The sequence below is a fragment of the Canis lupus genome, chromosome 34 (genome assembly GCF_011100685.1).
Source record: "Canis lupus familiaris isolate Mischka breed German Shepherd chromosome 34, alternate assembly UU_Cfam_GSD_1.0, whole genome shotgun sequence".
In the NCBI taxonomy this organism is placed as follows: Eukaryota; Metazoa; Chordata; class Mammalia; order Carnivora; family Canidae; genus Canis; species Canis lupus.
Genome location: NC_049255.1, coordinates 38457825 through 38483982, shown reverse-complemented (window position 1 = coordinate 38483982; position 26158 = coordinate 38457825). Strand labels below are relative to the sequence as shown.

Genomic DNA, 26158 nt, shown 5'->3' with positions numbered 1-26158 from the left:
CCATGGCCTGGTGCTGCTTAGTGTAATTCTTACTCGATTACAAGTATATTTCAGATTCTTCTAGGTCATCAGTTATACAAATTATCTGGAAGTTATTAGTAGATGTAAAAGAAGATGTGGCACTGAAGGTTGAAGAAAAGAATGGAAAAGCAACTCATAATCTCCGTGGAAGCTATATTATGAGTAAACAAATGAAAGGAGCCATATTCAAATTCTATGGTGTTGTCTGGGTAGTTGTGCTATGAATGGGCCAGTAGGCAGTAGAGGAATACAGATCAAGGGATATGCTCCACTAGGCCATGATTTTAATTTCTAAGTAGGTGATTTGTTAATATAGCTGGTGAGTTACTTAAACAATGTCATCAAAAGCCAGGAGACATTTGGGGAAGAATACCCTAATTTTAAAGGATATGTGCTAAAGTATTTGGCTGTAGTATCATAATATGTGTGCGTTATATCCAAATAGTTTGTTGAAAGAGAAGGATAAAACAATGTGGAAAAATGTTAAAAATTGCTGAATCTCTGAAAGATGCCATTCTTTCAATGCTTCTGTGGCTTTGAGAATTTTGAAAATAAAAGTTGGTGAGTAAAAGAAATAATACAAATATATTTATAAATGTGAAGGTAAATGCCACATAAAAGAATCACAAGAGTTGAAATTGTCTCTGGAATCAATTTATCAATTTTATCTGATAAAAGTATCTGACTGCTGTTTTTCCTTATACTCTTTTTAGTACTATTTAGTTTTTAAACAAACTGAATACATTACTTTGACAAAAACTAAACAATACCCTTAAAAGGAAAAAAAAATCAAATAGGCAAATTGAGAGATCAGATTTCCAAATGCTTCATGGGATTGGAAAACTCATTGATAAATATGCTGGAAGAGTTTTATTTACATGTATAAGAGGAAAAAACCCCGCATCTCAGTAAAGAATACAATCACCCCAGAAGAGGATAATAGACATATGAGAGAGTAAATCAAAGGTGAAATAGAAGGAATCTGAGTGTCGGGAGAGGGGACAAGACTCTCTATGGCCACTCAATTCAATCTTTCTTAAGAAGTAATACAGGATTATTTATTCATGAAGAATTACATGATTGGCTATTTCACAGATTAAATGAAATCAGTAAATGCATTTATTGACTTACTATGTCTTAAAGGTCATTGTCTCTATACCCCTTGGTTTCTTGGATAGGCTGTAGGTGTCCTAGAAATCTAATTTACTAACTAGTGGTTCTTGTTGAAGAGACCAGATACTCTTAGGGGTAGAGGAGATACTTCACATTTTCTGATTGTAATGGGAAAATTAATAAGTATTCTAATGTTTGTGTTTTATTTTATTGTTGTTTGTTTAACAAAAACACGAGGTCGCCTGAGGGGAGAGGGAATCCTGATGATACTCTTCTGTGTTCCAAAGGTTATATCAATGTGCTTTTAAATGACCTCATCCTTGATCTCTTAAAAAAAAAGTGTAGTCTGGTGATAGCCAGAGCAGACACTGGACCCTTTAAGTAGCTTGGGCAGAGGGTGGGTGATAGGGCTAAGTGGTTGAAATAGTTTCTACATCTAAATTAATGAGAATTATTACCAATTTCAACAGGAAATTAGCCTTACACGACCAAGGTTTGGACCATTATGCTGCTGGCTATTTCTGAATCTTGGCACCAGTGAGTATGGGCTCCAAGTCCTCTTCATCTGCTCTGTTATTCTATTGCTGCTCTTGGTTGAGGTTCAGAGCTGCAGTTTCATCTGTCACTGATGTTGCCACATATCAAAGCCGGTAAATGTCCTGGAGTGGCCATCTCCGTATAGATTGTCAAAAGCTGCAACTTAGGCCTGAGCTGCCTTGGAGGCCAATTGATCCAGATGACTTTGCTCAAGATGGAGGAGAGATCCTGACCCAAATCAGTCTTTGTGCAAAAGAGAAAAAAATCTTTATTATGTTGGGCCGCCACCGAGACTGAGAATTTGGTGTATCTTTATTATGGCGGCTAGAAATGATTATCCTCATTAAATGCAATATGATTTGGAGAAAGAGCTGGAAGATCTCTGGTCCACAGTGAACCACTACAATGGCATTAGTGACTTCAGAGGCACTTGTGGGCTAAGGGTTCTGAGTTCTAAAGCAAGACAGTAGATTCCACTTCTGTGACTATCAGGTTCCTGGTTGACAGAAATAGGTGAGAGCCTTCAGCAGCTGCCACAAGTCAAGCTGTGTCATAAATCTGAGTTGTTCCTTAGAGAGGGAAAAATCACTAACTTAAGGATACAGAGAGGCTCATGAAAGATATTACTCTAGAATGTTCTTGTATGTGGGTCTCAGATGTCATCCTGAAGATCCCTGGAGAGGGGGGTGTGAAATGACAGCCTGATGTTATTTCTATGTGAAAAGCAGCTCATGACAGTCATTCAGTGTTTGCTCTCACATCCATTCCCAGCCTTCTTTTGCTCTGCTTTGTATTATAAGGGTTTGACCCTGCTGGCTTGCATTTAGTTTGGCCAATTGAAGGAATGGGCAGGAGATTGGAAGGCAGAGAAGTCAAGTAGCCAGTCAAGTAGTCAAGTACAGTTCCCTCCTACTCTGACTTGGGAGAGATTTATGGTACTGCCCATGCCTCTTTTTGTGGTACTAGTTTACCATTCAGTTCTTCCTTCTGTGGTCTCATTTTCTATTGGTATCCCTGGCTTCTGGGTTCTAATAATTCCTATTCTTCTTCTTCTTTTTTTTTTTTTAATCTCAACTACTCAAGGGGTGATGGTGGCTTTCTGCTGTTGCTAACTTAAAAGTTCTCTTATTACCTCTTTTGATTTTACATCTCTTGCAACACTTTTGTAACTGATTCCTGTATTTAAAAGTCCCCTTTGAACTACCTGCCAAAGGCTCTGTTTTCTTGATTTACCCTGGCTAACTTGGGCTATAGACCTTGCTTGAGGTTCCAGGAGCCAGGGCTAGATGAAGGAATGCATGGAAATGGACATCTAGACACAGGCAAAAAGATAGAGGGTGATGCCATGGGTTTGCAGGGGGAGATTTGGTAAATGGCAAAATGGGTCTTGGGGGAGGAAGATATCTTGTATGAGGTGCCAACATTTGAGCTGTTAGTGAGGAGTGTGCATACCCTGCATCATATTAGCCATGTTTCAGTTTTTGACTAGTTGTACTTGGGAAATCCTTAGAGTATCTAGCTTTTCTCCTACCAGCTCATTAGCAGAACATGAATCTGGGTTTCTTTCCTATACTCACTATCCCTCCTGGTGTTTAGGGGAAGACCTAGACCTCAGTAACAGGAAAGTTGTCTTTGGGATGGTTAGGTTGATTTTTTTTTTCTTTTAAAAAATATTATTTATTTGAGAAAGAGAAAAAGAGAGACAAAGAGAGAGAGAGAGAGAGAGAGAACAAGTTGGGGGAGATGCAGAGGACAGAGAGAGAAGCAAACTCCCCATTGAGCAGGAAGCCCAATATAGGACTCTATCCCACAACCCTGGATCATGACCTGAACCAAAGGCAGACTCTTGACTGATTGACCACCCAGACACCCCTAAGCTGGCTCTCTAAGGTCAATTTTATTTTCCTTCCAGATGGTTTGTCTTTTGCAGATGAGAAGGCCCATATACACATTCTGTCCCACTTGCTAGTAAAGGGATTGGACTATGCTTAAAGACCTCAGATTCAGGTTTACAAATGCAATTATTGAAGTGAAAAATAGAGACTAAAAAATAATTAAACTAATAAAATTCTCATTTATTTCTGAACAGTGAAGTATTTTTAAAAGTTAAATGTAATTAATACTGCCTATTAATACAATAAAGTTTTATTTATCAACTTGATTATTGATAAAACACAAAAATACCCTATATCCTACCGATAGTACTTTATAGGCTTAACTAACATTCATTTGTTTTCCAGATCATTTAGTTAGTGTTCCAGTATTATCCTTATGCAGTCACTTAGGAGCTACTTTAATTGGCTTCATTATATTTCTACTTAATCCTTCTGATATTATTTACTATTATTTTTCTTTAAGTGCATGCATGTGTTCATAAAGAACTAATGATGCCATAAAAATATCCTTAAAATTCAGATATCAGTTCTCAGATTTTCTAACCTTAAGTTTACTCTTCACACTGAACTATGAGCAAAAAAGAAAAGAAAAAGGTGAACATAAATGCCATGAACTTAAATTCGTTCTAAGCTTTTGGAGAGAAGGTATAAATTGGTAAGGAAGAACTTTAAAGACCAAACTGAAAAACACTCTATTTCATTGTAGCATGCTTCATTTCATGCATTTTTAAACTTAACCAGGGTGCTATGTACTCATGGTGGCAGAGATGTTCCAGGATTGTTTGTACAATTCCACTCAGGCAAACTGGGTCAGGCAAGGAGGCATGATTGAAATAACAAATCATTCAAGTTCTTTTCAATTCTTTCTCCTCTCTATCTAGTCATCTCTAACCTGTCATTTAAGGCCAACTCAAGAAATAGATATTGAGCTGTAAAGCATTCCACTCATCTCAACACATGCTTTCTGCTAGCTGTGCTCCCTCTTCTTTCCTTATTAAGATTTGTACAAACTAAGTCAGACAAAAGGAAATGTGGCAGGTGTATAGTCAAGCTAGAAGTGTGTATAATGAAAACAATTAACTCTCACCTACAACCACTATGCATAAGTACAAGGAGTCAGAAAACACTTTAGATAATTGGATATTTATGCTCTCTTGGAAGCTGATCCGAAATAAAAGAAATAGGAAACCTTAGAAGGGTTGGCATTCCTATAATGTCATAGAAATGTTCGCTGGGAGGACTTTAGGGAATACAATGAAAAGACAATTTTTGAAGTGTATCTGCTTTAGATCAGAGCTTCTCAAGTTTTTAATGTGTAAATGAATTACTTGGGGATCTTGTGAAAAGGTGTGTTCTCATTTGGTGGGTTCCTGGGAATTCTCCAGATCTTCCTTATCTAATAAGCACCCAAGTGTGCTGATATTGCTGGTCCATGGACCATTTTTTTGAGCAGGAAACTTTAGACCATGTTGACCATTTCTGGTTTGCTGAAACACTGAGCTCCTCTAAATAGTTACTAATATTTGTATTTTGAAAAAAAAAGGTATTGCCAGCAGTAAATATGTCCAAAAAATGGTGGTTTTATCTGGATTAATGATGGTGAAGGGCCAAATCACGAGTCAAAAGTGAACTTTTTGGGCGAGCTTGAGTGACAGTGAAATCAGCTTCTGAATCTGTTTTAATTCGTATGAAGATAGGTCTGCATTGTTTCTCGTGTCTTTAAGTGTTGAATTATTCATTTGGATGCTTCAGAGCAGCTCTCTATAAATCAAATGAAGAGAAATGAATTGGGAATTATAATGGTGAGAAATTCAGAGCTCCTACTTGATATACCTGGGCACTCTCTCAGTTATCTTTCTCTTGTTCTGACCAAATCATTCCTAGTGATTTAACAGCACCTAAATTTAGCCCCAGAGACTCTTTCATTATGGTATGTGATTTTTAAGCTCTGCAATTTTAAAGCCTTGTCAGATGGATATTAGAGTCAATTTTGAAATCTCAAAGTGCCATGTGAGGAACCTTCTAGAGAAGGTTTGGAATGGTTCATCCAGATGCTTTTTCTCTGTTAACAATGTTGGATTAATGTGGTTGTATCATAACAATGGTTAATTGTGATGAAAGTATTTGGTCCAACTCATTTTAGAGGAACATTTTGTTATTCCATCTACTAGTAATACAGTGGTCTCCCTCCTTCCTCTTAACACTATTTGGCATAGGTAAGTACTGAAATATTTTGTACAGATGAATTTCATTCATTCCTGTTGATTTTCTACTGATAAATGGTTCCTGATTATTAAGGGCTAGAGATTTATTTTGTTTTGTTTTGTTTTAAAGATTTTATTTATTTATTTGAGAGAGAGAGAGAATAGAGGGAGAGGGAGAAGCAGACTCCCCTGAGAGCAGTGAGAGCCTGATGTGGGGCTCCATCCCAGGACCCTAGGATCATGACCTGAACTGAGGGCAGATACTTAACTGAGCCTCCTAGGTTCCCCCATGGGGCTATAAATTTGACCAAAACCCCTAATACACTGATTAAAGTAGTAAGAAATTGAGCACAGTGCAAATTATATGTAAAGCTTTAAAAGTAGATTGAAATAATTGTCAATATAATACAAGTGATTTATGATATAATTGATACTGCTTTGCCTTGGGGCTCCTGGGTGGCTCAGTTGGTTCAGCATCTGCCTTCGGCTCAAGTTATGATCTCCAGGTCCTGGGATCGAGCCGCGCATAGGGCTCTCTGCTTAGTGGCGAGTCTGCTCCTCCCCCTGCCTCTCCCTACCACTCATGCTCTCTCTCTCTCAAATAAATAAATAAAATCTTAAAAAAAAAAAAGAGATGATGCTTTGTCTCACAAGATTACTGTGAGGATCAAATAAGACACTGTCTTTGAAAGTGATCTGTAAAGTATAAATGGTATTTCTGTCTTAAGTTTCACTTCCTGCCAATCTATTTTACATAAGATCACCAGATTAATCTTCTTTGAGCATCACTTTGATTATATCATTTCTCAGTTCAAATTCCTTCAATGCTCATCCCCACCTTCTCATCAATTAGGTTTGGCTTCCCTTGGCATTTAAGAAACATCATGCTGCTTTTCTAGCCTTATCTCCAGCTGTTTCCCATGTTTCTTACATCTCAAGGCTATTTGGTTAAATCACATATCCTGAGTTCCTGGACCACATTTTCCAATGTCTCCTGGACAGCTCCAACTGGTAGTTCCATAGTGGCCCTAGTATCAAACATATCTAAAACTAAGAACATAAGCTTTTTAATACATACTGTCCACTAAGTTGCCTAAACCAGAAAATGGGGAATTTTTATTTTACCTGCACCTCTCTCTAAAGCCCATCTTCGACTAGGAATGGGCAATTTTTCCTTTACCTGCCCTTCTTCCTCAAGCCCATCATCAAATGCTACCAACATCCATTAATTCTCTGATATTTTTTAAACCTAATATCTTGTAGTTCTTCTAATGAGAAAATATTTATGAATCATTTGCCATGTGTTGGCTGTTGTATCAGTTTCATATTATTGCCGTAATATGTTGCCACAAACCTGGTGGCTTTAAACAGTACATTCATTATAGACTTCTGGATGTCAGAAGAAGTCAAAATAGATCTTCGTAGGCTAAAATCAAGGTGCAGGCTAAACTGTGTTCCCCCTGGAGGCTTGGGGGTTGAACGGCTCCATTTTCTTGACTTTTCTGGCTTCTAGAGACCATCTGAATTCCTTGACTTATGTCCCTCTTCTACCCTCAAAGCTACCAATTACATTGTTCCTACATGCCCTCTGTTGTCTTACCTCCTCTTACTGACTCTCTTGCCTCTTTCATTTATAAGGACCCTGGTGATTACATTTAGGTCCCAATTGTATAATCCAGGATAGTATCTCAAGTTTCTTGGTTTAGGCACATCTGGAAAGTCACTCTTTGCACATTAGGTAACATATGTACAGCTTCTGGGGGTTAGGACATGGCCATCTTTGAGAGAGGCTTTATTCTGTTTATCATAGCTATCTTCCTAAGCAGCATGAACATAAAAGTCAATATGATGATACAGTCCCTGCCCTCAAGAGCATCAAAGACAAAGCAGTTAAATGACTGGGCAGCTATAATATACTATAATTACTGTTATGGAATTATAATAAAAGCTATCAGAAATCCTTGGGGATCAGGGAAGGCCTTGGAAAGAAGTGATATGTAAGACATGATTAAAATTCCATTTGAGACTCTTGTTACATTTTAGGGTGGAGGATAATGACACTAAATAAGTTTGATACAGCCTTTTAGGGTCCAATAAAATCAATCAATCTGATTCCTTTTTACAGTGGTGAGCAGATTGGCTTATATAGATACTAGTTATGCTCCAAAATTATAAATACTGGTACTGTATAAACATATTATATTCATATACATAGTCTTTATGTATATATCATATGCCATCCAACAGATAAGCAATAAAGCTAACTAGTATGTGCGAGACACTTTTCTATGGGCAAAGGGGGAGAGCAAAATCATACACAAATTCTGCTCTCTGAAAACTCACGCTTTTGAAAGGATTCAAGACTTGGGTATAAATATTCACAAAAATATGAGGCAGAAAGAAATGACTATCATAAGAACGATACATAGTATAATGTGTATAAAGGGCTGGAAAGAAGAATTTTGAGCTTTAAAGAAAGCAAGAAAGACTTCATAAATGATGTATGATTTGAGCTGGAGTGTCTAAGGATGGGTGGTTGGGCTTTGGCCATGTTGGTGATGAGAGAAAACATAAAAAGGGGCACACACTACACTTTGCTCCTATGTAGGGGACAAAATAGCTCCTGTTGGAGATCTTTGAGTCTTTGAAACAGCAGTCAAAGATATGTGAATTCTAATTCCAATTTCACTTCTACTGAACAGAATTATTCACGCACTTCTATTGCTCTCACCAGGTATTCAGGAGGATTTCTCCTGCAATCTGGTGAGGAAAATATGTAGAAATAAATCACATACTTCCTTGTTAGAATGGGAAAGATTAAGAAATTCAAAAGAGGGAAAGTATTCTTACTGAATATTTTCTGGAGAGAACAGTAAAGTTTATAGCTTTGGGAAATTATTTCATAATAATTCATTCAGTATATATTGAGCACTGACTGTAAAACCATGTGATAGATAATATAGAGAATACAAATATTTTAAGACATAGTTCCTATTTTTAATCCATCTGTTTTGGAAGAAAGAAAGAGATACTGAGTCCATTGCAAAACCATGTGATTCATATTACATGGTTAGGATTTAGATCAGATCAATTTTAGTGGGTCTGATTAGGCTAATGCTCATGAATTAGAGAATGCCTCAATATGACCTTTAAGAATAAGCAGGATTACAATAGACTGAGGAATGTACACAGGGCTAGAGGGAGGGTAAATTTGTAGGAATGAAATTCAGACCAAAAAACGCAGCATGTGCAAAATCATGGAGGTAGAAAAGTCAAGGCTTTTTCAGAGACTGTACATTGCTATTTTTGTCCCTAAATCAGAACTGAGCAGTAAGCTCAGAGAATACAACTGCAAATAAGACAGTCCCTGACTTCAGGAGTTTATGTCCTTGGGAAGGGAACAGAGAAGCAGACAATTACAGTAAAGCGTGATTTATGTTGTGGCTGAGATAAAACAGACTGCCCAGCTTTAACCTAGCCTGGAAGTCGCAAAGACCAGAGAAAGCTACCCAGAGGAGGTACCATCTAAGGGAAGTCCTGATGGATGATTTTGAGTTGGCCAAGTAAAGAGAGGGAGGATGGAGGAGTGTGTGTAGAGAACAGGGAGGCCAAGAACATGATGCATCTGAGGAACTTCAGAAAGTTTCTTTGTATTTGGAATCCAGGATTTATGGGAAGAGGATGAGGAAGCCTATTGATGTAAACAGCAACTGGGTCATACAGGATTTTGGAGGTTAGGGAGGAGGTTGTTTTAACATCCAGATCAGAATGGTTGAGGATCAAAACTACGGAAAGTCAATGAGGATTAATAAGAGAATACATATGAGATAGATAAGAGATCCATGAGAGAAGATCCCCAGAAACCCGATTTATTAAGGAAGGGTTTTCCCACAAGAAGTCACTATGAATGTATTGCTATAGAGGAGTGATGTAGTCATACTTAGGAATAAAGCCAAGGTGAGAAAGACAAGGTGGTACATCAAAGGAGAAAGGATAGAACAAGTTTGCAAATAGAAAAATAAAGGTTGGGGTCATGGAGGGCAGAGGTGAGGGAGGAACTTAGGAAACTTAGGATCTGCAATGAGCTGTTCTTTTTCAAAGAGGCTAGTAGAGACAAATGTAGGTAGAGGGTAGCCTTTGTAACGAAGTCACCTTAGCTGGGTAAATGCACCTTGATGAGTCCTTTTACCTGATGTACAGAAGAGCGGTTAGATGATTTGGACAAGATATCTAAGGCTGAATCCTCATAAGAAAGAAACAATAGTATGAACCTCAAATCACCTCTCCACTTTTCTGTTTTGTTGGTCTACGCGGCGAAGAAGGATATCATATTTCCTGTAGGTGAACATAGTTCCCTTCACGTCAAATGTATGTAAATCTATAGTTTGACAATTCTTGGGTTTGGGTGAAAATAATTTTCTGATTTAGGAGAGGGAAAGCAAATGTAGTTTTAACAATGGATTTTAACTGTGGAAAATTCCAGGGGAAATTGACAAGACTGACTCTTATTGATGATTATTGTCTTGATTGCTTCTTCCCTCTTAAGATTTTTCTCTGTAAATAATGAATTCTTTAGCTTTAGCTCTCATTATCAGAGCTCTCAATCTTTCCCCATGTTTCCCCATGTAGTTTTCATAGTCTTTGAAACAAATATATCAGCTTATTTTTCAAAGAACTTTTTGGTAGCCAGGAGAAAAAAATACTCATAGTTCTCTCTCCTTAACACGTGTGTTCACATCTGCTGGACAGTCCAATTCTTTCCTCCTTCCCTTCCCAAAAATGTTTTGTTGGAAACTGTGCACACATTGCTAAGCTTTTTTGTTTTGTCTCCCAAGACACTGTGTAGACGATGTGCAGAATGGCAACCTGATGTAGACACAAGATAGATGGATGTTAAGTGGAGTTGGGCCGTCAACTAAAGGATTTCTCTATATACAGTCTTGCTCACATGGTACCCAATTAACCTTTTATCACTTTTTAAAACATACAGAGCTTCATGGCATGAGCTCATTCATCTTTGCTAAAAGCCTTCGTGGGAATTTGAACAAAAGTAGTTTCCATTAAATTTTCTTCAACTCTAATGTGCAGCCTTTTATTACTTCCTTTTAGGTTTTTCTTCTCTCTCTCTTTCTCTCTCTCTCTCTCTTTTATTAATAGCTGTTCTTAGGCTTTTTAAGGCTTAGAGTGAAAAAGTATAGAAATAAGTCATGTAGCAAAGTGTGGGCCCTGAGACTCAATCTCAAAAAAAAAAAAAAATTATGGCCAGAGAATCAGAGATGCAGTAGGTGTTTTGGGCAATGGATAAGGAAATTAGTCAGAGTGAAATCAGGTCTCTCAAAAAAAGAATCAGAAGACAGTCTACTCTATTGCCATACAATTTGGGAAGAAACCCACAGCCACCAAGAAAGATACCTAGAAGATGCCGAGACAACCACTTATTTTTAAGACGCTGTACATGGTAGAAATCCCTGGCAGCACTACGGTGGCCTCTACCAAGCATTTGGTTTGGGTCTCTAAGTCCAGGAGCAGATGGAGGCATAACTCCTGTTGTTGCCCTTTCCTGACTCCAATCTAGACCAAAATACTCAGCCACTAGAGTTCTTTTCTTGCTGCTATTTTCTGATTATAGGACTCAGCAAACTTATTATTCTTAAGCTATTTTGATATTGAGTGGCGGTTAGAAACTAAGGTTATAGATAGGAATATAGTTTATAACCCAAAACCCCGTGGCGGCGCACGTGAGAAGACTGGGATCCTAAGCCAGAGGACTTTCCCCTCACTGGATGGATAATTTTAAACTTTTTGGCAGCTTCCTATTTGGAAAAAAGATGTCACAAACTAAGGAGGAGGCAGGTTTAAATCACAGGCCTGTAAGAAGACAGGCAGAGGTCGTGACCGTGCACTATGGTTTAGTTACCATCTTGCTTTTCTACAGTTTTGTAGATTTCAATGGCTGAAAATAAAATGTTCTTATCTTTACAATAAAATGTGTCCATTTTATTCAAGTCTGAAACATATCAAAATCTTGACTTGTTCGGGATAAAATAAAGCTAACCTCCTCCTTACCTGTTATGACAATTTAAATTTCAGATGGAGCAAAGATTTAACTATAAACAGTGAGGCTGTCAATATAGAAGAAAATTTGATTAGATTTAAGTTTGAAATAAGGAACATCTTTCCAAGCAAGATACCAAATCCAGAAAATAGGAAGGAAACACCAATACATTTAAATGCTAAAACGCAAGCATTTCTGCCCTGCACAAAATAACAAAAAATTCAAAGGAAACTTGAGCAAAATTATTTGCAACACACATGACGAAAAGTACTGATTTTATTTATCTATAGACAGCTCTTATAATTCCATAAGAAGAGATTAAAAAACAAATAGAAAAAATATACAAAGTAAAGGAAGACATTTAATATAAAAAGAAATACAATGGCTTATAAGCATAAGAAAAGATGCTTTACCTCAATTTAAAAATGCAAATTAATACAATAATGACATTTCTTTTATGTTAAAATGGAAAGATTAAAAAAGTGATAATTACAATTTTGGCCAGAGTAGAGGGAAACAGGCACTCGAATACAATGTTGGTGGGAATGTAAATTTGTATAACATTTTGAAAAATAAGTCAGGAAATAGTAAAAGAAAGAAAGAAAGAAAGAAAGAAAAGAAAGAAAGAAAGAAAGAAAGAAAGAAAGAAAGAAAGAAAGAGAATATCTTTTGTTCCAACCTGTCCATTTATAAGAATTATTCCTTAAATGTACTTCCACTCATGTGTACAATGTTCAAGGATAACATTCCATTGCTTATAGAAATTTCTGTTTTTCTCTGATTAACAATGATTTTTTTTGTTGCTTTTTTTTTACATCCTTGCCAAATTCAGCACAAGAATTATAAAAGTTATACAAATCACACTTTTTTTTTTCACGTGATGGAAATCTGTCAGATACTTTATCACTTTCCATTTTATTCTAGAGCCGTCTCTCCCTGGGTCCCCAGCGTCACATGCTGAAGCTGGACTGATTGTTTTCTGGCTGTCTCTCATCAGACATTCGGGTGTTCCCTTGATTTTTCTACAGGATCCATATCTCCTTGGACTAATAGCACTGCATTCATATTTTGCTTAGACATAAAATTATAGGTTGATCATAATTTCTCCTTAAAAAAATATGAAAGCCTTTATTCAAGGCATTTATTCTTATGGCTTCCAGGGCTGGTGTGGAGAACCCCTTGTCTTCTTCTCTGGAAGCTGTGAGGAACTTCTCTTCTGATGTCCTGACATTTCATGACGGTGGGGCTTGATAGGATGCTTTTTCTAATCCGTTATAGAAGGCAGTTGGAAGGCCCTTTCACTTAATAAACTCATATCTTTTAAATCCAAAACATTTTTATGTATTATCTCTTTTATTACAATCCTTTTTATTTTATTGTAAAATCATAACAGTGGTACAGAGAAAACTTATGGAATAAATGTTTGGTTGAAAACATCATCATAAGAGAAATATTCTGGAGAGAAACACTCAGATTAAGAAATAGAACTTTACAAATCACCCTAAAGTCTTCCCCATGCACCATCTCAGTCACATCTTCTTTCCTCTCCTATAAATAATCACCATCTTGGGGGCTTGTTATCCACCTTGCTTTTCTTTATAATTTATCACCCAAAAGTACTACCCTAAGCAGTAATTTTTAAGTTTAAGTTTCTTTTAATTTACATATTATCCCACCATATTTTTTAATTTATTTGTTGAGGAAACCAAGAGATGTAATTGGTAAAATGTTCTGTAGTTTGAATTTTGTTGATTTCATCCCCATGGTGTATTTTAACCTGTTCCTTTGTTGTATTTATTTCCTGATTGATGGACCTACAGACTTCATTGGATACATTTTGGGGTGCAAGACCTCTTCAGAGGTAATGTTCAGAGTTTCTATTCAGGACGCACATGGTAGCTGGTTGTTTTTTATGATGATACCAGCCGTTGACACTAGCAACAGTTAGATCCATTAATTCATTAGGAGTGAGAAAGGGTGCAACTCTAATACAATGATTCCTTATTTTATTAGCTGAAATAGCTTCTATAAAGTGTAAATTCTTTTCATCCACTATTTGGCTACTTAGTTATACAGTTCATAGAGGAGTAGTAGGGCAAATTCTTTAATGCTTCTTTTTAGTTATCAGTTTTCCAAACAACGAGTTGAATTCCAATTATCCTCCGTAAGTGACAGAAGAATTTGCCTTTAAACAATTACTAAATTACGGATTTTAACTTGATTTATTTTAATTAATGGAAATTATTCTTATTGATGCTCAAACTGTCTTATCTTTAGATAGTTAGATAGTGAGATATGAAAGTTGGCTTCTGAGTCTTTTTTATGTATCCAAAGAAATCTTTGACAAGATGTTCCATGTTCATCTTGTATAGTTTGTCCCCTGGTTTTCTCTCTCTCTCTCTCTCACTCTGTGTGTGTGTGTGTGTGTGTGTGTGTGTACCCATGTGCACACGTGCATAGGGAATGTCATTTCAAGACCACGATCTGAGCTCTGGAGATGCTCTTTGCTCCAGGCTTGGTTATTGTTTGCATAACATTTTTAGTGTTTATTCTGACACTTCCATTTTAAAATCCAAACCATGGGGTTTTAACTTGACCTCTTGTATCTTGCATCAGAATATCCTTTCTTCTGCATTAAGATGGCTGGTTCTCAAGACAGTGGAGATGATAGAATTAGCAAATCACAGTATTCCCCATGTTGTGTAATTCTTGTTGTATGGGTTAACAGTCTCAGGGCAGCAATAACACTATTATCAAAACCAATATGATGACTATAATGATGGTTTTTATATGTGATTTCCCTATTCTCCTCACATTTTTAAAATAGTTGTACTGTGTCTACATTGTCAAAGCATAGAGCTTTCACCTTACCCTCATTTAGTCATAGTTCTTTGAGCAAATATATATTATTTGCCCATCACCAGTCCTTATATCAATGTCACCTTTCTGCTTGGCCAAGGGTGATGGTCTGTTAAATTTCTCAGGAAGTGTTCATAGGAACAATATTACCTGTGCTCTTGAATGTCGATTAACAGTTTGTTGTGGCCTTCATACTTGTGTCCTAAATAAAGTTAGTTTATGGCAAGATATAAAAATCATTGTCTCACATTCTCCTTTCTTGAGCCTCTTCATATGCTATTCAATTTTCTTCTGGCATAAAGCATTGTTTTCAAAAAGTCTGATGGTTAATTATATTATGGGAGTCTCCATTATAAGAGATTCAGCCTTTTTAATCTGGATGTGAATGCTCCAATAATTTTTTCTTTGATATTCAATAATCTTCCTAAATATGTCTTAACAGTGGTCATTTTAAATGTTTTCTCAGATACTGAGTGCACCTTTTCAAAAAATGTAATTTTAAATATTTTTCTATTATTGAGAATGTTTTCTAATAATTGTAGTTTTTATTGTATTCACTCAGGCTCATTTTGATTTTCCTTTCTGAAGACTCCACATATACATATGTTGAGTCTTTTTTGTCTTTTTATTTGAATCTTGAATTCTTTTTCTTTTCTGGATATTTTGCCCTTTTTACCTTCTATTTCTCTTTAAGTATTTTTTAAGCCTTTTAAGGCATTCTTTGGTCTTGTGTAATTTAATCTTTACATTTGAAATCATTCTTTTATTTATAAATCTTTTTTCAGTTTTGTTAAAGCATCTCTTAACTTTTCAAATTCTGATTTATGTTATTATTCATAGGTTGTATTATTTCCTTAATATCTTTTAGTTTATTTAATTTATATCTTCCAAAAATGTTTTAGAACTACTTAGCTATTATCTCTCCTTCTATTCTTCTTGTTCTGGTAGGCTTATTTTTTTTTTATACCTTTTATATTTTTATGAGGGTTAGGGAAAGGAAAGAAATAAAGACATGTTCTCAATCCACAATATTTAATCAGCCCCGTTTTCTTGTGGATTATCTTTTCTTATTGATTTATAGAAGCTCTCTATCCAACTCAATAGTTAAGTTTTTATTAATTATACATATTGTAAATATTTATTTTTAGTATGTACCAGTCATTTCAAAATATTATTTAATTTATTGAGATTTTCATTTCAATTTCTTATTCTTTCCTTTATGTTATGCTGTTTTGTGTTTTGTTTAATAAATTCTTTCCTATTCCAAGGACATGGCAATATTATCCTATGTGTTCTTCTAAAACATTTAAAATTTGCTTCATATTTATAGTTGCAATTTATGTAGGATTAATTTTGTATATAGTATGACACAGAGAGCTGTTTCCCCCATATAGATAGCTGAAAAGTTTATCCTTTCCTTTTGATGTGTAATGTTTAGTATACACCAAATTGCTCCTTTTCCTTAGGTCTGTTTAGAAGTTTACTATTATTCTTCATTTGTTTCTTTTGAATTGATACTACTCAGTTTTAATGACAGTAGCTTAATAGCGGTAGGTGAAATAGTTGCTCCTTATTCTTTTGCTTCAAAAGATTTTGGCCAATCTTGACCTTTACCCATCTAAGGTCTAAACACAAACACAGAAACAAACATAATCTGTGGCAATTTTGATTAGAATAGCTTTAGATTTATGGATACATTTGAGACTTATTTTTATTTACTTCAACTTTCTCATAAAGCAGATATCTAGTGTGCTTTCATGGAACATGTCGAGAAGAATTTTAAAAAAACAATATATAGTGATCCCTGGGTGGCTCAGCAGTTTAGTACCTGCCTTGAGCCTAGAGCGTGATCCTGGGGTCCTGGGATCGAGTCCTACATCAGGCTCCCTACATGGAGTCTGCTTCTCCCTCTGCCTGTGTCTCTTCCTTTCTCTGTGTGTCTCTCATGAATAAATAAAATCTTTAAAAATACACAATATATACATATAGTGACCCCAACATATATATGTAGGCATACACATTTGCACATGTTTGTATATGGACAGAATATTTGTAGAAATAGGTATACAAATTAGCAACTGTCAGTGGGGAAGGGGGAGGGGAGAGGAGAATTGGGATCTGAGGTGGGAAGGTTTTTTACTTTTCACTATAAAATATTTTATCATATATGGGTTTTTTTTTTAACCTTGTGCATACTTTTTCTCTTAAGCAATCCCATTTGAAGACTGCACTTGAATGGCCTATATCAGCCTCTTAATTATGACAGGTGATTGTTGTGAGAGTTGGGGAAAATACCATAGTGACAGAAGCACATTCTTTTTCCATAATTTCTTTCATTTAATAAGCACCAGTAACTCAGAAACCTCTAAATAGGGGTTCTATTTTTTAATGTATTCTTTTAAATAGGGGTTCTAAAGGTAATTATCCCAATTTTCTTACTCAGGATGACTATTACATCATTCAAATATTTTAAGTGGAAGAAAACAGTCTTTAAATTTATCTGATAATGTCTCTTGTGCTATGTGTATAGAGAAAACGAAGACTTAATCAGTTGCTTGCTAGTAATTAAAGAACAAAGGCTATCATTTTTCTATCATTGGTAGCTCAGTGACTCATAATAATAGATCCTTAATAAGTATATCTAAAAGTATTGATAAGCTTGTGAGGGTGGTATTACTGGTTTGTTATGGGGTATGATACAGAATCTAGGATATAGTTAGTGCTCAGTAAATGTTAGTTGTTAATTTTCTCAGTATTATACATACTATTTCTATTACCATTGTTCCAAAACTTTGTCCTCAGCCTGATTCTGCAATAGTATCTTTTTTAAATTATCTGGGTAAAAATAAAAAAAGTATGTTTATCACTTTATTGGATTTCATTAGTCTGGGATGGATAGAAAGATTTCATAACCTGGAAAAATGTGATGAATCTAATGAGGTGGAATTTAATAGTATCCAATATCCTGAAGATAACACTCAAATGATTAAGGACAGGATGAAGGCATAATTTGCTCAACAGCAGGGCGTGTGGAAATTTTCAGGAGTTTTTTTTTTTTTTTTTTTTTTTTTCAGGAGTTTTAATAGGGAGTAGGTCTCAATCTAAATTACTCGTGTGCTATGGCCACCAAAGAAGATAACATTACGATAAGTTATATTAAAAGAATACAGTTTCTACAATGAGGAGATTGTTAATAATGCTGTATTAGATAGGGATCAACCTATACCTGAAGGATTTATTATATACAATCCTAGACATCACACATCTTAAGAAATACAGGCTTGAGAGACTATTAAAAAAACTAGTGATCAGAATGGTGAAGACTAAGCTATTTTGTATTAAAAATGGGAATTTTTCTCTGAGAAGAAAATGACTCATGGAAGATATGAGGGTTGTCTTCATATTTTTAAAAGGAAGTCATGAGATGGAGATTTTATGATTTTTCAAAAGAAAAGATAGAATAACAGATGATTATAAGGAAGAAATTCAAATGGTCTCTAAAGTAACCACTTGCTTTAGAATTGCAGACCAGTGGTGTCGTGCAGTAATAAGGTTCACAACCACATTTTGGGACTGTGGTAGAGGATTAAGGAATCAGCTAAGTGGCTGGATCAGATGAAATTTAAGCTGGATATTTCATGTTTGATTTATTTTGGCATAGTGTGGTGTGGCTTCAGATATGGCTATATTTATTGTTGGGAAGGATTGTCACACACCTGTGTTTATTGATGGACTTGGTCAATAGCATTCAACTAATATTGCTGTGAACTCAGCCAATACTGTTTTATGTTGACTATTTTGAGCCATATTAAATAGCTAAAACAAACTATTGTATAATGATTTGGTATGCTGAGTAGTACAGAAGGAAATCTGAATAGCTTACGTGTTTAAACCTAGTCCAAGTATGGCAATAGTTGTATTTTATTGGTAAGTGTTTAACATTAAGCCTATTGTGTTTCACATTCAGCACATTGGCCCATGGTGAAAACCATTTATTGAATACATGAATGGCTAATTCTTCCCATTGCTTAATGAGGATGCTAGCTGATAGCTTGCCTGAGGAATGGAGGGAGCCAATTCCTAAGGCGCAACTTCTTTAGATCCCCTGGACACAGTCCCCACAAATTCTGCCTTTAGGAGAAGAAGGCATAAAGAGCAATGGGAGCGGAAATGCAAATGGGGGTGGTGGGAAGGTCTCCTCTGGTACAGAGGAAGTCAACTCCAAGACTGAGGCTGAATATTTTCAGGGAGAGAGAGAAATGTTTTAAGGGGATATTCAAGGAAATTCTCCTGAATTGGGGGAGTAGGACGTATTTCAAATTATGGCACTCTGCTGGAAAATACTGTATTCATGTAAACATTTATAGAATATATTTGGGACTGCTTTTTGAACTCAGAAATAACATTCTGCAACCTGTAAAAAACATAGTAAAAATGTAATCATGTAAAACAACATCAAACCCTAGAAAACATCTAAACCTTTTTGTGGAATGTGAAATTCTTTGAAGGTTGTTTGGAACTGTTTACTTGGTACTGATGGCTCTGTGCGGCCAGAGACCAGCAAAACAGTGACAGTTCTTTTATTTAGCCACTTGGAAATAATGATCTTTAGGCCATATTTTGGGAAATTCTATGATGTCTTATTTGTTTAACTGTATTCTTACCCGGGGCTATGTACAGATGAGCGATGCCCACACTTCACTCAGTCCTCCCTGCCGAGATCATTATTGATTAAATAGAACAAGAACAAGAAATACATCATTCTAGATTTTATTTTTCTTTGTTTCCAGGGACACAATTTGAACGAGGCCTGGATCAAGGATTAAATTCATTGTCTCATCCTAAATATTATTAATCTTATTCTCTAAGGACAATGGATTATGGCTTAAAGAGATTTATTTAAATATCCCTCTCTCTCTCTCTCTCTCTCTTTTTAAGAAGTGGCCATACATCTCTACAAAAAGAACTATTTGGAGGCAAAAAGTCATTAATTTAAAGTTGAGAACTTTTTCTCCCATTTTTTTCCTTCCTCATTTCTTCACTCATTCCCTTTTTTCTCCTCCCTCTTTCTTCTTTCTTCTCTGACAAGCTGTGCAATAAGTGAGCCCAAGTCCCTGAAATTTACTCTCCAGATTCTTTCCCTGCATTCACCAGAGGTGAAGAGACCAGAAACTGTCATTGTTTCCATCAAATTGGACCTATCACCACATGTGTGGGCAACACAAAGAAATTGGAAAGGAACATTTATCTTGGAGATGTTTTTGTGTGTGTCACACAGAGAAGGAATTATTTCTGAGTTTAAAAATAGCCAACACAACTTGGAAAACACGGTAATATTTATTCATGATAATAAACGTGTTTTAATGAAACCCACGGATGTCCAAACACAAACTGAATCATGACACCCGATGGCCTTTTTTACAAAAACCATGACATATGTCCCAGTAATTTGCTAAATGAGATGAGTGCAGGAAAATGAATCAAAAACACTAAAATTCTTTTAAACATTCCATCTAATATAGACATCAACCCTAGACGTGGCATTCTAAAATGTTCCCTTTTCCTTAACTTCATCTGCTGAGTTTTTGTTACTATACCTTTACACATTTCTTTAAAGCTTTAATTGTTATCGTTCGCTTCAACCAAAACTGCTAGCACTTTGGCTTGACCTTCTACAAAAGATTAAAGTCTATAACATTAGTACAGATGTCGTAAGATATACAGAGTCATTTGTAAATGTGTGAGTCTGAAAGGGCCCTCACAAACATCCAATAAACCACGTACCAAATAATGTGTATATATATATATACCATGTGGTATATATGACGGTTGACTAGAAAGAAAAACGATATACTTTCTAACTTATGTTTGTCTCTAACAACTTCAGACTCCTTTTAAGTTAAATTTACCTATTTGGAAAAAAGTTAAAGTTTGTTAGAGATTTAAGTTTCTATACTTAAATACTATTAAATTTGATGTCTAAAAGATTCTTTGTTGTTTTCCAAAAATTCACCTCACTCTTTCCTAGGAATAGTTTGGACCCATTTGCTGCCATACAAAAATCAAACTGAATGCCAGAAGAGACCTTTCTAAATAAGATTTTCTTACTGGAAATTTGTAACATGGTCATCCTGTTGTATCTTTTCAATTGAATTATCAGGATCTGCAAATTTAAAAGAGACAATAAGGTTGATAAGTAAAACTAAATCCCAGGGAGAAAGGCACTTACACCCTGCACACGGTTAGTCCAGTCTGTGTACTCCATAACCTTTGTCAAATGGAATTGATTTCTGGCCTGTGTACAAATACATCAGAGGGCCAGAATAGAGTCAAATCGGAATGCTTTTGAAAGAGAATCAAGGTGGCTACCAAATGTTTCGTATCAGCAGGATATTTCTTTAGAGGCTTCTGTTGGAAATTTGAAGTGTATGGTATCATATCACGTGCAGGAGAGGTATAAGGCTGTTGGAGAAATTCCCTTAGTTTATTGACTAAAAAGCCAACACAATTGTCTTTAACAGTAAAGCTTGACAAGATAATTAAATGAATGATAACAAAATCTCAGCAGGGAAATGCCCATTAATTGAATTTATTTGGGAGCATGTTTTCACAAGTATAGCCAAATTATCTAATTTTCACTCACATTAAAAACTGATAGTCTATAACAACTAATTACTAGAAATGAAGAAAAAGGCCAGTACTTTGAACCAATAACACAGAAGAAAACAAACATCAAAGGATTGCCATGATATTTGACAGCTTCCTAAAAATTCCATTCATCGTTTTGCGCTTTGAAAATCTTTCAGTGAAACTCGCCAAAGAAAAAAATCCCAGTATTTTCTATGTAGCAGTGCCTTTAAAGCTGAAACACATTTGCCACTTTCTTTGCATCTTTTCACAATATTAGTATGTGTGTCAGTTTGAGTATGTCAACAGGTGAAATAACTGAGAAGAATATAACAATTGAGTTTTGGCATTTCTTTTCTGTAAGAAAATTAGTGCATTGTTTTTCTCTTTTGTTTTACATATGGTAACTTATTTTAAAAAATTTGGTTGCAGTTTTCATGTTGTACAGAACTAAAAAATCAGAATTAATGCATCATTATGGTCAACTTTTAAATTTGAAACGAGAAATGAAATAATCTATACTCTGCTCAGATTTTCCTCTTTTAGCTGCTAGCACGATCTCTCCAAATTCAAATTGGATAGTTTTAATGCTCGAGCAAATAACTTTCCAATTTTCATAAAGATAATGATGAACCTTGTGATACATCTGTAGCAGTCAGCCAGATTTTGTTCAGAGTCAACATATTCAGTAGAGATTTAAAACTATGAAATCTGTCACTTTCATATTTCTAACCTCATACTCTGGAACAACTTGAATCTGGCGAAAAACACCTGGCGATAATTTTATTTGATAACAAAACAATGAAATAAAGTCCATTTTGACCTAATGTTTGTATAAATTCTAAGCAGCCTTGACGATCTGCAATTTGATCTGAGGGAGGAAAATCTGAATTAATAAGGAATGCCAAAAATATTCCTTTAATTTTGTGACTTACTTTTTTTCTGAAGAAAATCGTCTGAATAAATACATTTTAAAGATATTGGTTAAAATTTAACAATATTCAAAATATTTCTTACATTTAAAAAGTATGTTTCAGCTTTAAAAACAGTTCTTAATGTTCTGTTTATTGTGGGAAATCATTTTACACTCAGAAAACTAGCTGCTGTAATTATAAAACTAACAACTAACACTCATTCACAATGACTTTATCACGACTTGAGAATAATAATAAAACCTAGAACTGCTTTTTTTTTTTTTATCTTCCACAAAGTTGATACTACATTAATTTAGAAAAAAGACCAGGACTATGCTTTGTTTTCCTAAATCATTTCCCTAAATTAATATGACAAAGATGTCAGTTATGGCATATATAGGTAGATTGATAGGTAAATTTAGAGCAACAGATATGCAGAGAGAGATAAATATGGCCATCATTAAGATATAATAGAATGCTTGATTTTGCCAAGTGAAATAATGTACATGAAAGATTTCACTCATGTCTTATTTTGTTGCCATTTCTATTTCTTTTTATCTTTTGTTTAATCAGTATATTAAAAGACAGTTTTCAGATTAGCAGTATTTCAGATGTTAAGCAATTCTTTGTCTTGGCTCACATTGGCAGTTCACAGTCGAAAAGCACAACCACGTCAGGCAAAAACTGCATGTAGACCGCTCTGGGTTTTGAAGACTTTTTGTTTCTCACAGAGATTTTTATTTGAAGTTATAGAGTAATATCTACATCTAATTGATAGTTAATAATTGGGAGGGGGAATTACAACCAAAGAAATTCCTTGATAGAGAAGGTTTTATCTTTTAGTGTCAGCTTAATGTCTTGCTCGGCACTTTTTAATTCTCTTAGGAGGATAACTTTCTATCCATTACTTTGTGATAGTTTAATCACCCTTCTACTATGAACCTAGCTCTTCTCATTCCATTAAATATTGCACATTTATTTCCAATAGAGCTTTTCTCTGATGATGAAAATTGGAACCTGTGTTTCTAACTGAAAACAATTGGCACATTTTATTTCTACGACACTTGTACATAAGAGATATTTAAAAATACAAAGCTAATACTTTCCATGATTCCTGGGCTTATAAATTCATAATGTCAAAGTTTCATCAGTTTCATCTTAGGTGCGACTTGCCTTCAAATACACTTGTGTTTTCTATAGAAGTTACCTACGTGTCTTCAAAAACCCAACTTGGTCTAGAAAAATGACTCTCTGAGACAGTCATGTTTCTTTTGTTATTTAAAAAAAGACAAAACAGCAATAAACATTTTAGCTCTTTAATGAGCAAAGATCATGTCTCTTAGCATTGGACTAATAGTCATTATCCAGATTATCTTTATTTCACGCAATGACCAGTGACATGGCCAAGATGTACAAAGTTGTTTCCATCAAGTAGTATACAATTTTTTTTTTGTATAATAAGCTTTCATTCTTGAAAAAGAGTAACTGAAAAGAAAGGTTTCTGTTACTGCAGTTAGTTTGTCAGAGAAAGTTCTTTGCATTATCTTACAAACTATCAAAATTGCTAGTCATCTGAAAAAATGTAAAAAAAAATCACATAACTTTAGTCTAATAGAAATATAGTACAGGTAAGAGAGAAAGTATTTATCAGGATGTGCTCTTTAAGTCCATCTCAATTTTTTTTAATATAAATGTACATCTGATTACATATACAAACATTTGGAAAGGTCTGTGATATACTGTTACTGGTAAACAACAGGGGGATGAAGAGTTTCCTGTGGTCTTAAAGTATTCATTTAAAATCACACATACGTGTAAGACTAAAATCCTCCAGGTGTTGACTCTCCTTCTAGGTTCTGTATCTATGTTGTACTCTACTGAGATCGCGTGGGTAAATTCCAGTGAATGAACCTCAGTGAGAAAGATAAGTGATATGAGGAGGGACATGACTGTATATTGAATTCTTATTAGTAAACATTTTGTCATGCAACATGAGTAAATCAATTAACTGAGAACTGTAATCAGAGTGGTAATTTGGGGCATATCCTCATATCATAAAAGACTGTTGCAAGTAACTCTTTGGACACACTTCACCTTTACCAAAAGGAACAAAATACAGAATAACAAAAACCACAGCAAATTATAGATCCTGTAACACATGTCCAATTAGGGCTGTATTTCTATAAATTATTTAGACTGGAATGAAAAGAACATTAAAAACACAGGAATTTTTTTCCTGGGATTCATATCAGCGAGTATTCACCACTATACCTATAGTTTCTTCAAATACCTTTAATAACTAATTCTTCCTATTATCAAAACTACTGTGAATTATTTACTTCTAATTACTTTTGCCCCTTAAAATCTTCTTTAGGTTTTGCCAATTGATAGAGGAAGCTTCTATTAAAGACTCCAATGGGATGAGAAGAATTTTAATTACGGCTTAATCAGCAGCACAGCCACCAAGCATATAAATTATCATGCACATCGTGCTAAAAATATCCAGTTTCCTTTATCCCCACAACTTTATACTGACAGCACTTATGTGATAATGTTGTACCTGCCAGTCTTTAAACTTCTTTGTTTTACTGGCAAATTTCAGCATGAGCCTCTGCTAAGGCCATTAACAGCATTGGTGCTTTGTGTACTTATCCAAATATGTAAATATGGTCTACACAATAAAACGGCTCCAAATAAAAACTGGTGAAAATTATCTGACATTCCATTGGTGTGTCCCTTGTGCATATTCATGGTTGTTTTTTTATTTTTATTTTTTATATTTCAGACATAGTTCTTTCCCGTTTGGTGTTCCACATGCCTAATTCCATTATGTAACATAAATCTTCAAAAAATTAATTCTTGAATGTGAATGAAAAAGTATCATTCAGAACAATTGCCTCAAGCAATTGAAATTCATTTTTAAAGTTGATTTGTGTATATATGTACAATTGAATTTTTTTTTCAAAACCCCCAAAGTTCTTGATATGTATATTCACATAATATTCCTCCTTATTTAAATAGTAAGAGTCTTGTAGGTTGAAAGCCAAGGAATCTTCAGTAATCTTTTACTGCAATCCATCAAAAAAATAGAGTTTGTTTCTCTTATCTGGCTATACCCTGGTTGTTGAATGTGAATGGGGGTGGGGGTGGGGGTGGGGCAGAGTATTGTTCTGTCCTCCGGTGAATGTGTTGAATGTGTGTAAGGGTTGAATCCCTGGTATAGTGTTGGGGATCATTGTGATGGTGTTGGGTGTCATTAAGGGAACATCATCAGGTGACCTCCTCATAGCTAGTGTGTAATCTGGGGGGCAGGCGGTCCGAAGAACCACCTCATGTGGATGGATGGACTCACATTCATGATCCAAATCAGTGTGCTTCATTTGGAGGGACATGATCTCCTCTTCTTGTGCGTGGGTCAGATCGTTGGTAGTAGTGCGCTGAGGGCTGCATCTCCTGTGAACATCGTGTCTCCTCTTATCCTTTTTGTAGTATAGGGCTGCAAAGGCGAGGATGTTCAGAAACAGCAGCGAGGCTCCAACTGCAATAGTGACGCTCAGCTCTGTGGAGTAGTCCCTTTGATCCACTGAAAATGGACTCGGTTGTTGTTTGGGATCATCCTGCTTGGCAGTGGGAAATGCTGATGTGACAGGTACAGAATTCTTTCTCGTAGGTCTGAAAGTGATGTCAGTCGATGGCACTTTAGTTGTTGTCGAGGTATACTGGGAAATGTCATTGAGATTATGCAGATGAGGTACCAGCTCCAACCAGAGGTTCACCTTATTGGCTCTGTAATGTTCTTTAACTCTTGGTTTTAATCCAATATGGAGATAAAGTTGATCTTTCTGGGAATATCTGGTCCATGCTACTTCTTCAAAGCGGTTGGGTTTGGTATGGATGAATTTCGTGTCTTGAGGGACTGGTTGATTTGGGTCA

At 35.4% G+C, this 26158-nt stretch overlaps 1 protein-coding gene and 2 long non-coding RNA genes across 10 annotated transcripts in view; 1 reads left to right on the top strand and 2 right to left on the bottom strand.

The window, feature by feature from the left end:
- The window catches only part of LOC102155924, a 23864-nt gene extending 21773 nt beyond the window's left edge, over positions 1-2091 (bottom strand). For both annotated transcript variants that reach the window (XR_005384024.1, XR_005384025.1), the window contains exon 1: positions 1593-2091. This is a non-coding gene — a long non-coding RNA (uncharacterized LOC102155924). The remainder of the gene's footprint in view (positions 1-1592) is intronic.
- On the top strand, positions 244-25038 carry LOC111093902. 2 transcript variants are annotated; one of them, XR_005384026.1, is made up of 3 exons: positions 244-340; positions 1605-2184; positions 24600-25037. It is a non-coding gene; the product is annotated as an uncharacterized LOC111093902 (long non-coding RNA). The 2 variants fall into 2 exon arrangements; XR_005384027.1 differs by lacking the exon at positions 244-340 and adding an exon at positions 350-582 and having other exon boundaries at positions 24600-25038.
- Positions 20003-26158, bottom strand: part of NLGN1 (neuroligin 1) — an 816283-nt gene continuing 810127 nt past the window's right edge. For all 6 annotated transcript variants that reach the window (XM_038583931.1, XM_038583930.1, XM_038583929.1 and 3 more), the window contains one exon: positions 20003-26158. In XM_038583931.1, coding sequence (XP_038439859.1) covers positions 25336-26158 — 823 coding nt within the window. In that variant the 3' untranslated portion in view covers positions 20003-25335.